At 34.1% G+C, this 14,263-nt stretch overlaps 1 protein-coding gene across 1 annotated transcript; it reads right to left on the reverse strand.

Moving 5' to 3' along the window:
* Positions 1–1,158: 1,158 nt before the first annotated feature.
* On the reverse strand, positions 1,159–13,951 carry LOC120067474. The gene is made up of 11 exons (XM_039019031.1): positions 13,422–13,951; positions 12,085–12,202; positions 11,370–11,683; positions 11,144–11,275; positions 10,963–11,061; positions 10,431–10,878; positions 7,882–8,029; positions 6,338–6,477; positions 5,245–5,370; positions 5,043–5,169; positions 1,159–1,682 (listed from the first exon to the last, which is right to left on the reverse strand). The coding sequence occupies exons 1-11, from the start codon at positions 13,847–13,849 to the stop codon at positions 1,624–1,626; spliced, it is 2,139 nt and encodes a 712-aa protein (XP_038874959.1). The 5' UTR covers positions 13,850–13,951; the 3' UTR covers positions 1,159–1,623.
* Between the last annotated feature and the right edge of the window lie 312 nt (positions 13,952–14,263).

Raw genomic sequence — 14,263 nt, forward strand, 5'->3', positions numbered from 1 at the left:
ACTGAATCTTTGTGTAAGCTAATGAATTTAAAACTAATTTATGTTTTTGATACATTCTTAACATTCTTCCATGTGGGGTCGCCAGTAGAGTTTTTAGAAAGTTCCTTTATCATAAAAGTTACTAGATTTCTGTCCAAAAAAATAAAAAATAAAACTTTACATGATTAATTTATTCATTTTGTCAATTATTTAATCCTGTTTCTTTTGCACAACAATAATAACAATAACAATACTTTGACAATATAGCCTAATGATAATTGACATGACATTTTTTTGTTGTCAAAAGTTCGATTCCCCAATCTTGTTAGACTCTTAAATCACCTTATTTGATAACCATTTCGTTTGCTATTTTTTATTTCTAAAAATTAAGTCTATTTGCACACCATTTCTACGATGATTTGCATTTTTCTTAGTACAATGATTAGATTCTTAATCAAATTTCAAAAACAAAAACAAGTTTTTACAAACTATTTTTTTTTTTTAGTTTTCAAAATTTGGCTTGATATTTTAAATCATTAGTAAAAATTAGATAACAAATCAAGCAATTTAAAAGTAAAAGTAGTGTCTATATACTTAATTTTCAAAAACAAAAAAATCAAATGACTACCAAACGAGACCTAAATAAAACATTGTATTACTTTTAAGATTTTAAATTTTATATTTTAGTCTCTAAATTTTCTGAGTTCTTTTTCTAGATATTTTATTTTAATTTTTGAACTTTCAAGTTAAGAAGAAATTGTACATTTTTTTTTTTAACTATTTTCAAATATATAAAAATGAACAAATTTATTTACAAATATAACAAAATGTCATTGTCCATTAGTGACAAACAATCACATTTTACTATATTTAAAAATATTTATAACAATTTTACTATTTAAAACAATTACTCTATTTTTTTTAATAAGAGTATGACATAACCCCATTTTAATCTTGTTAGTTCACCACCCAAAAACCGATATCCAAATCAACAATTAAAACCACCACATATAATAAGGTAGATATCAATTTTCCAAATGGACCTGGGATTATTGTTAAATGTTAAAAAAAAGGAGAAAAAAAAACCCCACAACGACTAAAATAGATTTTAACACACAATTTTTAAACTTAAAACAAAATTTAAAAATGGAATAATTAAAACAAATCACTTAAAAATTTAAAGGCCAAAGCGAAATATATAAGTAAAGATGTCAGTTGAATTCTACATACATACAACAATCTACAAATTACAATCCAAAGATAATAATGGTACTGATAGAAAAACGCCAGAAAGTTCTCATTTTTGTTCACAACTGTCAATAGAGGAAGGGTTAGTGGGGAACAGAATCTACAAAGATTTTGATTGACTTCTATTTAACATAACTTGCGTTTGTCTTTTTCACTTTTATCTCTTTTGCTGATCTTTTAGAACAGCTGAAAGGAACCCATCTCATCAATGAGCTGTTCAAAAGGGAAGGCTAGGCAAATAGCAAAGAAGAAAATTGACATTATGACAAACATGTCACTTAATGGAACACAACTCAACTCAACTTCATTCATATGCGTGTAGACATAAGCATGTTGCTTAAATAGTAACATCAAATGTCTTTGTTTATTTACATTATCATATTTGGTCTTTTACCTTTAAAGAATGCAACATTTCAACACTAGCCCCTTTTGGTCAATTCTTCCATCTTCATTACCTGCAGAAGAAGTATGTTCTGGCAATCCATGAGTGGAAACCGATGGGAAAGATTATGAAGTAAAGAAATCAAAGGACAAGCAACTGAAACTCGAGTGCTTTTAAAAAAAAAATTGCAAATCACGAGCAAACTTCATTAGCAGTTAGCACAAGCATCTAGCTGCCCGGAAAGGGAAACCATTTATCAGCGAGTGAGGAGGGGCAATATTTCTTCAAGAATTTGTGAATGATCTCTAACCGACTAGCTTTCTGGCTAACTTGCTTGGGCCTTCAGCACAGGAGAGGGATTTTCTTTTTCCCCTAATTTCCAATTGCAGAGATGATGGATCAAAATTGGAAAGAATAAAAAGGAAAGGCTGGAGGAACATACAAGGGGCATGGCTCAATAGAGCAATTTCTCCTTTGATCTGCTCGATAAGTATGGCTGAAGAGTACAATTCCTTCTTCTATTTACTCAAGGATATGGCCCAAAAGAGATGTTTAACTAACTAGCCTAAGTCTTAAATCACCGATTGACCAAAAAACTTAAGTTAATTGGTGAAGGTAAATTCAATATTATATCATCTAACACTCCCCCTCACCTGTGGGCTAGAAATATGTAGAAGACCCCAAGTGAAAATCAATATTAGTTGGGGAGGAAATAACATTAAGATTTGAACATGGAACCTCCTGGACCACCTGCTCTAATTTTTTTTTAAATAAATCCGTGAGTGTCCGAGCCGGTTTACACGCACCTTGACTAATCTCACGAGACAACCTGCCTGAACCTTACAACATTTAGCTATCAAGGAAACTTGTAGGATATTAAATCCTAAACAGGTGGTCACCATGGATTGAACTCATAACCTCCTAACCTTTTATTAACGTGATACCACCTGGTATAATAATAATATTATATCATCTAACTAGCCAATCACTCACAGTGACGAAGTCTAACAGCCCATTGGGACTGTTTCTCTCAGCTTCGATCACATGATCTCACCATTAACAGAAAGGAGCTCCGTCAAGGACGGATGGTTGATGAGATTGTAAAAATTCTTTATCCTTCCAAAACATCTCATGAACCCACCTGATAGATGACACTGAAGTGTCACCCCTGATACGCCGCACCACTAAAAGCCCCATAAATATCCTCTAATTTAAAGAGTCATTTGTTAAGTTTAGACACTAAGCTTGGTTGGTTTTGGTGTACTCTATCCATGTCAGACACTTGGACACTCCTAACCCTTGTTAGATACATTTCAAATGCTCGTTAGCGCAATCAATGTGTTAGATACTAGTAGGGGTGCAACGGTTTCATGAGGCATTTGGTTTTTTCAATCCATTACCTTAATCCTTTTTTTTATCCAGTCTTTTCTTCGGTTTGTACAGTCAGGTTGTTCAATTTTCAATTTCAATATAGGCATTCAGTTTTACATTGTATTGCAGCAACGAACCAATTGGTTCAGTTTGATTCTCAATGTTGTTATAATGCGTATGGTATCAGGCCCTATCCCACCACCCCAAAGGGTTAAAAAAGAAAAAAAAGGCCTCCCGTTGTCCCATGCCAGCTCAAGCAGGAGAAAATAGAAGCATTTTCTTAATAAAATTTCACCTAGGCCCCTAGAAAATCTGGATGTTGGACTAAACTGTCACTCATAGCTCCAACCTATATCGCCAGAGCTCCCAAGGGCAAACAATCTCTATTTCACAAATTTAATAGGAAGGAAATTAAATAAATGGGATTATCAGGCATAAAAAATTTCAACTTTGAACATCCCTCTCACGTGCACTTGTTCCTCTTCGATAATTAAGAGTCCTTTGTCTTTACTTGGGTGTGCCACGTGGAGCCTAGAGGGATCAATGAGCTTTTAGAGAAGGAAAGCCTGATGAAACAAATGATATACTTCTAAAGACAGCATCTTGATGATGCCGAAATCTCGGTCTTCCAAGGCTCCATGCATACCCTGTACCTGCTATCTAGATTCAATGTCTTGGCAACTTGTTTTCAGGTTGGGGAAAAAGAAAAAAGCAGAAATCTTGCGACAAGGAGACGGTAGTGAAAAAGGTTATCACCAGGTTGGGTGGAAGGTCTCCATTCTTTTTTAAAGTTAGTTTTGTGAAAGGTGGCCTGAAGCACAGAAATGCTGCTTTGTTATCAAGATGGAGATGACGGTTTGATTCAAAGACACAACCCTTGTGGGATAGATTTTTATTAGTATACAGGGGCTTGATCAGGAGGCTGGAAACCATATGTTCCTAGCCCCAAGTTCTTGGATGTATATTTCCAAATGCATTAGGAAACGGGCGTGTATTTAAAATGGCCAGAGAAGATAGAATTAAGTTGTTTTCTGTTTCTTTTGATGCAATATAGAATTAAGTTTTGGGAACCTCGTGCTGGAAAAAAAAAAAAAAAAAAAAAAAAAAAAAAACTATTTCCTATTATTTTCCTGGGACTCCAAGGTTTGACAGAGTTCAAAGAACAATTTATGTGCCAACACTGGTTTGTGATGAAGTTTACCTGAAGTTCGATTTCAAAAGAACTCCTTCCTCTATGAAGCACAGACCCAGGAATGGCCTACTCTTTATAACTTAACCCAACCAACACCAGGAAATGTGGAGTTGAACCTTGGATATGTCAAGCCAATTCACTTGTAAGTCGTTTCAATCAGCTTTCACATTTGATCCTGGCAATATATATATGAACCTGACCCTCTCAATTGCAAACTGAATGCCAAAACTCCTAAGAAAGTCGAGTTCTTCCTTTGCACTTAGGTGCCCAGGCATATTTACACTAGAGACAGAATTAGGATGGAGTTCCGAGCTTTGCTGTATCTGTTAACTGATGCATTGTGCTTAGATGTTCGGAAGACCAAGACCACAATTTCTTCTATTGCACTTCCAATTCATCTTGCTCCTTTAGATTGCTGGCTAGCTCAGAATTGCAGTAGTGTTTCCTAAGGATGGCAAACAAGCTGTTTTCCAACTCGTTTGGAGCCATAATTTCAAAGGTCAAACTGATGGTTTAAAGGCAAATGCCATGAAAGTGATCTTGCAGGAGACGTGAGCAAAAAATAATCACACAGTTTTGAGGACAAAATGCAGGAACCTAGATGTTTTGGGATATACCAAACAGTTTTACATACAGATCTTTTTTGTTTTAGACAACTGGAGAGTCATCTTGGAACCTCCTTGAGTGGGCAGCGTTATTGGTTGTAATCTTCTTGACTGGACGTAATATATCTCATTTTTCCTCGAATACATTTCTTTTTTTTAATGAGAGATAGTTCATCATAAAAGAAACATGCAAATATATTCAATATGCTTTATATTCTAATGAGCGAGGGATGTGATCTCCATGATCAGAGGTGAATAAACTCACCTTCAGAAGGCTGAGTTAGTCTCCTGTTCTGGGGAGAAGTCATTTCTTTCTTCAATTGCATTAATATGTCCTCCATTGTATGCTCCCTTTGCCAATTAGCAAGCATGGGGAAAAGGCTTGGTTCCACCTAGTCATACAGATGACCTGTTAATTTATTTTCAGTCACATTATGGTAAAAGTGCTTCACAAAATCATCACATACCACCCCAGTTTCTGGATTGACACAGGTCATATTAATCCGAGTTTGAAATCTAACATTTGGAGGATTATCAGGATAATCCTGTCCACAGAATAACTTGAGTTGATAGATGCGTCCTTCATGAACAGTCTGCAATACAAGAAAGCAACAATTCAATTTACAATTTCTTTCATCCCCTCCCAACAAGCATAAAGAAGAATACATCAATCCACTACATTGCGAGGCTGAAGAACATGGGAACAGTAATCAGTATACCAGTTTTCTTTAATTGTGAATTTTTAGGTAAAGACAATCAGGAAATTAGTAATGTAACTACATTACTAATCAAATCTGAGCACTTTTTGGGAGGTTTTAGGAGGTAGAGACTGAAGATAGAATGTACCACTATAAGAACAGAGGAAACACAAAGATCAGAGAATAACGTACTCTGGAGAAACTCAATTCAGATCATTTAAAAAATGCCATGGACATAAATCAAGTCAGGCAGAATCATGTATACTCAACTCCAAAATTTCACCCCTTTAGTATGAAAATCCAGGAATGTAAGCCAACTACATGCTAAAACCTTCATGTGGTGAAGTAATAGTCATATTCAAATTTAAAGATGTTAAACATGGCATGAAGTTTTTCTTAATTTGCGGTCCATCAGTAGTCTGATCACATAAGCTAGACTATCTCACTGTTTTCTTATGCTCAAATGATGTGCCCAGTAGTCTGTCATTGACATTTTCTTACTGAAGGGAACGACTTCTTTTCAGAGCAAATAAAAAATATAGAGGGCAAAACAAAAAGGGCCACACAAAAAAAGGAGGCTGGAACCAAAAGGAAACAAATGAACAACAGAAAACAGGAAAAAAAAAAGTTACAAATGGGAATTACAGAAGAAAAAAATTTTGACAAACCAACCAGCATTTTTTATTTTTCAAAAATTTTGTTAACATTTCTGTGAAATGATACACTTGAACTTGATGTTGTGAAGATATTCATATTTCCCTCATTATTTGTAATTATACAAATCAATGTATATAAAGGCGGATCCAAATGCCATCAGAGACACCATAACAAAAGGAGTAAAAGAGATGAAAAATGAACTTACGTTAGGTGGCCCAATAATAGTTCCTGTCCAAGACGCCATATAGATATCATCAGCATCATCCATTCCATAACTCACAGTTCCATCCCCGATTCCTTTTTCACCTCTTTCAAGTTCTTCTAGTAATCTGAAATTTCGAGGAACTGCCAAAAAGAAAATATTGTTAAAATTAGAGCTCATAGTGCAACAAGCATAAATTTTTTGAACAAAGTGAAAATTTTTCATTAAGATGATAGTAGCAATAAGTCAATAACTAACGAATAAATCATGGTTTTCTGAGTCTTGGAACATAAGAAAACATCATTTTGAATAAGGCAAACCAACTCTGGAAAGAAAGAGGATAAACTTCTGAAAACGAAGAGGATAAAGAGTTCATAAGTCATAAAGAAGTTTAAACCCTTAGTTCTCAGGCAGAACAAGCAGGCATTTCTATATGCTTCACATGCCACCATCATCAGGGTAACAAATAAAAACCTTTTCATTTTATGAATATAGTCAATAAGAAGGTCTTTGCCTGTCATCAATCTATTAATTATAACGACAAGTACAACATATTAACAGCCTGATGATTTGGTTGTTCCCTGTTATATTTTTTTGGTTTGTTCCCTGTCAGATCAAACCAAGCCACTCAAGTAAATCAATCTAACTTATTTATATAACAGCATGTACCCTCCTTCACAACTTCTTATAAGACTACTTCAGAAACTACATCCTATCTAACAAGTAAGGAATCCAGAACAAAACGAGATTGAAAAAATTGCTGGAGCATCAGCGCAGAACTCCAGCAAATGCATGACCCAAGGAATTTCAGACATTGTAACTATGAAGTTGAATACCAACACTCGAAGAAGTAAACTTGTATGATTAAATCCATAAGCAGATGTTTACTGTCGCAATTAATCAACATTCCCACAAGTCTGCTATTCAAACAGCAGCCCTCACATACACCCTCATTTACTGTCCTCCAAACATGGCAATCTTTCGTAGGTTAATTGGCAAAGTTTCAACAAATTACAGATTGTCGAAGAAATAACATTTTATTNATATATTAGTGAGAAACCAAGGTAAAGGAAATTAAACATTCAGATTCTCCTTCAAACTGTCTGTCCATCTATTGTAACCCAGATAACATAATATAAAGCCAAAAGTTAATCGTCAAGGATTAAGCCAACAGTTAGTACAACCCAACCTGAAGAGAACGCAAATCACCACACTATCTTCAGTCCGGAGTAAACCAACACAAAAAAATATATACCCAAACATCTCCTGAGCACAACATTTGCAACCCAGCTAAATAACACAAAATCCGAATTAATTAACAGTCTCCACTTCCATTTCCAAGTATTCAAAACAGATCACACTCCCTTGTAGGAGGAAAAGAAATCAAAATAGAAGTTGATTACCAAACAGAACAAACTCCAACATCCCGAAGAAGAAGAAATCACAGTCAGAAGCAGAATTAACATTAAAACAAAAGAACAAAAAACCTAACAAGACTGGAAATGTCGGATAGTAGAATTGGAATTACTAGGGTTTGAAAGACTTACCAACAACCTTCGTGGCCTCGTCGCCCATTTTTGAAGCTCGGGTTTCTGAGTTAGGGTTCCGAAAGTTAAAGACCCAAGTGTAGAGAGAGAGAGCGTGGCATGAAAGATAGATGAGAGAGAAAGTAAGGATTAAACAGTCAACTGCTGTTCATAGCAAAAGGTTGGAGAAAGAGGCGAAAAAAGTTGAGTAATCGATCATGTGCTTCGCGGTTTATGATAGTCTCTTTGCACCTGCAAATCACATCCGTTCATTTTATTTAATTCTCTGTAGCTGAGGAGGTGGCACGGATTTCATCATAACTTCTCATTCTTACTTCTGTAAAGTCTTTAATTAAATTCGATTTTGACTTTAATTTTTTAAGCCTTTTGATAAAAGAATCATTTTAAATTGTCCGTAATAATCATTTTAGTTGTTGTTTTAAGTTTTCAGATTAATTTAATTTAAATGTTCTTTTTGACCATTAATTTAATTGGTTTTCTTTTCACAAAGGAATAAGTATTGTAATCAAATTTGTCCATATGTGTAACATGAGTATAACTCAGTTAATTAAAGCATTTGTCCCCATCCAACAAGTTAAGAGAGCATTTGAAGTAAAGACTATAGTATAATAACACCTTTTACTATAATAAATACTATTTCAAATCCATAATTAGCTACTGTCATCATTTTAAATCCAAGTCCATGACTTAAAGTTTAATAGGACTATAATAATAAGTTCATGCTTTAAACGCTCCCTAAAAGTTTAAATCCTACAGTAGTATTTGAATCTTTTTTTGGGGGTTCATGATCAAAAAAATTAAAAGATAATTTAGAAAAGCATATGAAGGTTAGGTTAATAGACTAAAATGAAATAAGTAGGAAGGTTAAAATATCATACCACATTTTAAATATTTTTTTTATAGGATTAATACAATATCATTTTGGTACCTAAACTTTGAAGTTCTCAATTTTAACTCATGTACTTATAATTTTCAAATTTTAGTTTGTCTATAAATATTATATTTGGTCCTTACTATTGATTTAGTTTATTTTTTCTAAACTTTTTTATTATCTATTGGTATTTTAACTATAAAATTTGAAAATTTATTTACATTTTGTATTTCTTTGTACGAAAATTATTATTACTATTTAACCAATTTTGGTCAAAAATAATTTTGAGGGACTAAATTTTGGATTTATTGAAAGTATCATGGCAAAAATTATATAATTAAAAACATGAGGACTAAAATTGAATAAGCTTTAAAGTACATGTACTAAAATGGTATTTAAATCTTTTTATAATTAAAAGATGAACTACTTGAATAAAAAATGTACTCTAGAGAATAAATCAAAGGTATGTTTAAAACTATAATAACTACCTCTTACTATAGTAAATACTATTTTGTATTCTCGAATTAGCTACCTTCAGCATTTGCTATAGTATTTACTATTTTCTACGGTTTTTACTATTTTACATTTATCGTTTTTTTTAATTATTTGTTATAATTTGCATCTCAAATACATACTATTATAATCAAAACTAAAATAATTTATATTCTAAACACAAACTACTATAATCCGATTATAATAGCCTGAAATTATAATAATTAACACTATATCTCAAATGCTCCCTAAAAGTTAAAACAAGAGGAAAAATGGATAAAATATCACCAGTATCAAGGTTGTGTTCCTCATTTTATTTTATTTTTTACGGGCAGGGTTCCTAGTTGAATGATCAATTAAAATTAAAAACTATTCAATAAAATAAAATTGTCCCCAGTTGATTACCTAATTAAATCATTCTTTTGTTTAAAAGAAAAATAAAAATAATGTGTAAGCTGCATTTAAAAACTGTGATTAAAAACAAATAAGGATCACATCAGAAAGACAGATATGTCCGATGATCATAAATAATAAAGTGAATTTTGTACGAATGACCCAAATTTTGAAAGAAAAATAAAAATTGTCATGCTTTTTAAAAATGAGGTTCTTTTTACCTTTGCTGATGTCAAATTTGGGTAAATTCCCAAAACGAACTAACACATGTAGAAAAGCCCATCTCACACTCGCTTTCACACTTTCGTTCTTTCTCGCACTCTCAGTCTAGTTTCAATAAAGTTGGTTGGAGCTACTCTCCTCTCTCACGATCGAAACTGCTCCTATGGACTCGCTAGAGCTAGTGCATGGTTTTCATCGGAGCTGATGACTGGTTTTTGTCAAAGTTGATTATGCTGGATAAGTTGTGGTCACACCAGAGAAGAAGAAGGAAAGAGAGAAGAAAAAAAAAAAAAAAAAGAAAAAAAAAAAAAGAAAGAAACAAATCTGAAGAAAGGGTCGGCCGTAACTTTACTCATATATGACCTCAGTAGATTAACATTGTTTCTAAAAAAGTGAAGCATTTTTTTATTTTGGGTCTCTAGAATAGGTAAATTATGCAATTTTTCAATAATAAAAGACATAATGTTCATAAATAAAACTAAACTGGCTAAAAGGAATTTGAAGTTTTTTCTATTCAGTAAAAGATACTTGGTTTGGATGAACTTCTGGTCCATTAGTATCCAACCTATCTTCTTGATTCTGGCTTGTGTCCAAACCATTCGATCATGTCTTCATCATCACTAGATTCAACAAACTCAAATCTTCTTTCGATATTGTCAGATCTCAAGATTAGATCTTCTTCTTTATCTATTGCATTTTCTCTGCTTTTTCTCTTCTCTAACATCTCCACTTTCCTTCTTTCTTGTCTTTCTGCACTTCCAGAAGAACGAGCAATAGGAAAATCCATAAATCCAGAATCATCTTCACCCTCATTTTCACCAAACCTCCACAAACTACCATCATTTTTTCTGCTTGCATTATTACCAACTTTACCAGAAGAGAATTTAGGCTTGCTGAAACTGTAGTTTCTATTCTCAGCTGCAGGTCCAGCAGAAACGTTTCGAGAATTTAGTGCTTTCGGGCGTCGGTGATCACATCTCAAGCATAATGTATTCTTTCTAAAATTGATGTAGTTGCACCTGTAAAAGGTATGTAACTTAAGTTTGATCAAACATTCAAGGATAATACCATAGATAGATCAAGAAAGTGAAGAAAGGACTCACGATTCGCATTCCCACTCCCCTTGATTCAGCTGTCGATTCAAAGGCTTTTCTTTGCATTGCAAACATGTTGAATTCTTAGCAAAGTTCAAGAAATTACACCTGCAGAAATGCTGTCTCAATAAGAAAAAGAATCACAAAAAGCAACACTTCAAAATGTTTAGGACATGTGTGGAGTCATTACTTGTCGCAAATCCAGTCACCCTTCTTCAACGGAAGATCGACTTGATCCTCGTTTAGTTTCCGAAGTCTCTCGAGGGATATACTACCACAGCGCAAGCACTTGATGTTTCTAGAAAAGTTGAAAAAGTTGCATCTACCAAATGAAGAATGAAAAGAAAATCCATTATGCAAATTTGAGAAATATGAAGTTTAAATGTAATTTATGGCAAGTAGTTAGTTATGTATACTTTGGACAATGCCAGTCGCCTCGTGTCGCTGAAGCACTTGTCTCATGATTTCCTGCTGAAGTAGTCTCGTTAGACTTTAGAAGAACAGATTCACGTTCTCCTGCACTATATTCAACAATATCCTTCAACAGCTTTCTAACAGAGTCATTGACTTTCTTGTTCATACATGGTCTGTTCTCCACCATAGCAGAGATGTGATCGAGCCCATAAAATAACAAAACACGCATGACATCCACGGTCTGGCTTCCTTCATCTCCGCATGCCTTTGCATATGCCCTCTCACATTCTCCCTGCAGTTTGCAAGAACTGCAGACCTACTAAGAAGCCTATTCATATTAAAGATGATACAAAGTTCCAGAAATCATAAGAACTGTTTTGCTTGTAGATGAATTGGAGTTCATAAATACAACAGACTAGTTTATCTATATTCAAATATAAGGGGGGAAATTAAAAATTTCATCCCTTGCTTATCGATTTAGTCTCTAATCCCAAATGTTTAGGTGGCATGTCCATTACACTAATTTTGGCTAAGTTGTGATTTTATAATGCTTGATAGATTCGTAGACAAAGACTAAGTAGAAGTAATACTCGTTAAAGGCAGTAATTGAAATTAAAGTTTAAGGATTAAAAAGACGTGTTTAGACTAAATTTATAATTTAACCGAATAAGATTTTCAATTGCATGTGGCATAAACAGTAGGAAATTCAATACATACATTTCCCTCATCAATGCCCAGATGTGCTCTGAGACGCTTCCCTGAGTTCACAACTTTCCTATCTGTGCTTGGGCATCCACATCCTGCAATCACCTGTAACTCTTTCCTGGACAAGCACCTGGAAGAAAAGATACTGCAGTTTCTCAGACACGTGACAAAAGGAAACTACAACTAAAGATGAAAGTTAAATAGAAACTTATCCTTCTTGGTGCTAAAACCCAAGTTATTAGGTTGTTTTTACAAATCAGGAAAGACGATACCAAGAAAGAACTTAATTTTTTTAAGAAGAATGGTAAACTATACCTCAGAAAGTACTGATATTGCGCAAACAGCCTAGCAAGACAAGAGATTAAGGATATAGCATTTGTTATGAAAATAAAAACGCAATAAGATGACAGAACAGTAAAGAAAATCACAGTAACATAGACGATCTGGCTCTAGTTCTCTAACTAGGCAATGAAGGCTTCGCGAATGGGGGTAAGACGGTTTGGATCACCCAAATTCAACAATTGACCTCTTTGTTTAACTACATTCTTCAAAACTATTACAATATATTATTTACATTTTCTTCCTCTCAAATACTTGCAATATGGTATCAGAGCAATAAAGAATCTCAGTGCGTCTTCTCCTTTTCTTTTTCGTCTTCTTACAATTTATTTTCCGATCAACATGGCGGATAAAGAATCTCTCAGTAACGATTCTCATCTGAATCCCCTTCACCTCCATCATTCCTATGGAGCAACCAATGTCCTAGGTGTGAGCAATTACAAATCCTGGACAAAGCAATGATGATTGCACTTTCGAGAAAGAATAAGGAAGGATTCATCAATGGATCTATCACAAAGCCGAAGCCTTAAGATAAGAATCTTTCGGCTGTCTATAAATGTAATAATGATATTATAACTTCCTGGATTCTCAACTCAGTTTCAAAGGTAATTGTTGCAAGTATAATATACACCAGAAGTGCCTTCAAAGTCGATTCAAACAGAGCAACGGACCACACATTTATCAATTACGAAAGGAATTAGTAACCATGACTCAAGGTATACTCTCTGTCAAAGCATATTATACAAAATTGAAAACTATTTGGCAAGATTTATCGATTATCGACCCGATCAAGAGTGCACTTGCAGTTGAAATACAAAATTGATCGATCTTTTTTATTCAGAACATGAAACGTTTTTCTAACCAAGGAGCTCGTAGACATATTTGGACCCCAAAAAGACGAGAGATACAACAAAAAAATTTGGTTCAAAAAACATGATTTTCATAATAGCGTTGGTCTCTCAGGCAATTTATCAAACAGCTAGAGTGCATTATTCAAAATCCAATATTACCGTGTAAGGTTAAACCGATCCCTTGCAAAATCAAGACACGCAGTTCGAATATGATTGAAATCTTTTGCACCCAATTCGGTATTCATAAATGGGACTCTGTCTCCTTCAAAGTACCCTTTCTTTGACAAACATTCCATGAAGTCAACCCACTCCGGCCATGGGTCTATCTGAACCTTCGACTCCCTTGCTTTTGAAATTTCTCTACGATCAACCTGTTCCTCAGAAATCCAGCTTCTTCGAGAACTGGGTATAGAAGACCGATAACCGAGCTTGTCAGAATCGAGTTCCAACTCAGAATCTGAGGGCAGATTTTTGTTGAAATCATGAAAGAGTAGAAGCGGAGTGAGAAATTTAGGATTTCTCAGACTGGAATTGAGTAATTCATGAGTTGAAGTATTGATATTCATTAACCGGAAGATTTTATCCATTTCAAAATTGCGAAGAATCCTTTGGATATTTGGCGGGAACTTCAAAGGTTTAACTGTCAACCCGCAAAAGAAAGACGCCAAGAAGATCACGAACTATTTTTGGTGTGAATTTACGGGCGTGTTTGGTAACAGCAATACCTTATCCCTGCCTCGAATTTTGAATAGTAGGGATCTTTAAGCCCAACCTTTATTTGAGACAAAGGTTTAAGAAGCAAAGACTTTCTACCGTCTTTCTCATGAGTTTAAATAGTAAACACTATTCAAATTTATGGGTTAAATTTTTTTTTCCTAATTTAATTTAGGAAGTTTATCTGCCAACTTCTAAACACTACTTCCGATCACTAATTCTGGGCAAACTTCGGCCAACTTTGATAAACTTTATTAAAAACACTTTTAGTATATAATAAATCAAAT

The sequence above is a fragment of the Benincasa hispida genome, chromosome 12 (genome assembly GCF_009727055.1).
Source record: "Benincasa hispida cultivar B227 chromosome 12, ASM972705v1, whole genome shotgun sequence".
Classification (NCBI taxonomy): Eukaryota; Viridiplantae; Streptophyta; class Magnoliopsida; order Cucurbitales; family Cucurbitaceae; genus Benincasa; species Benincasa hispida.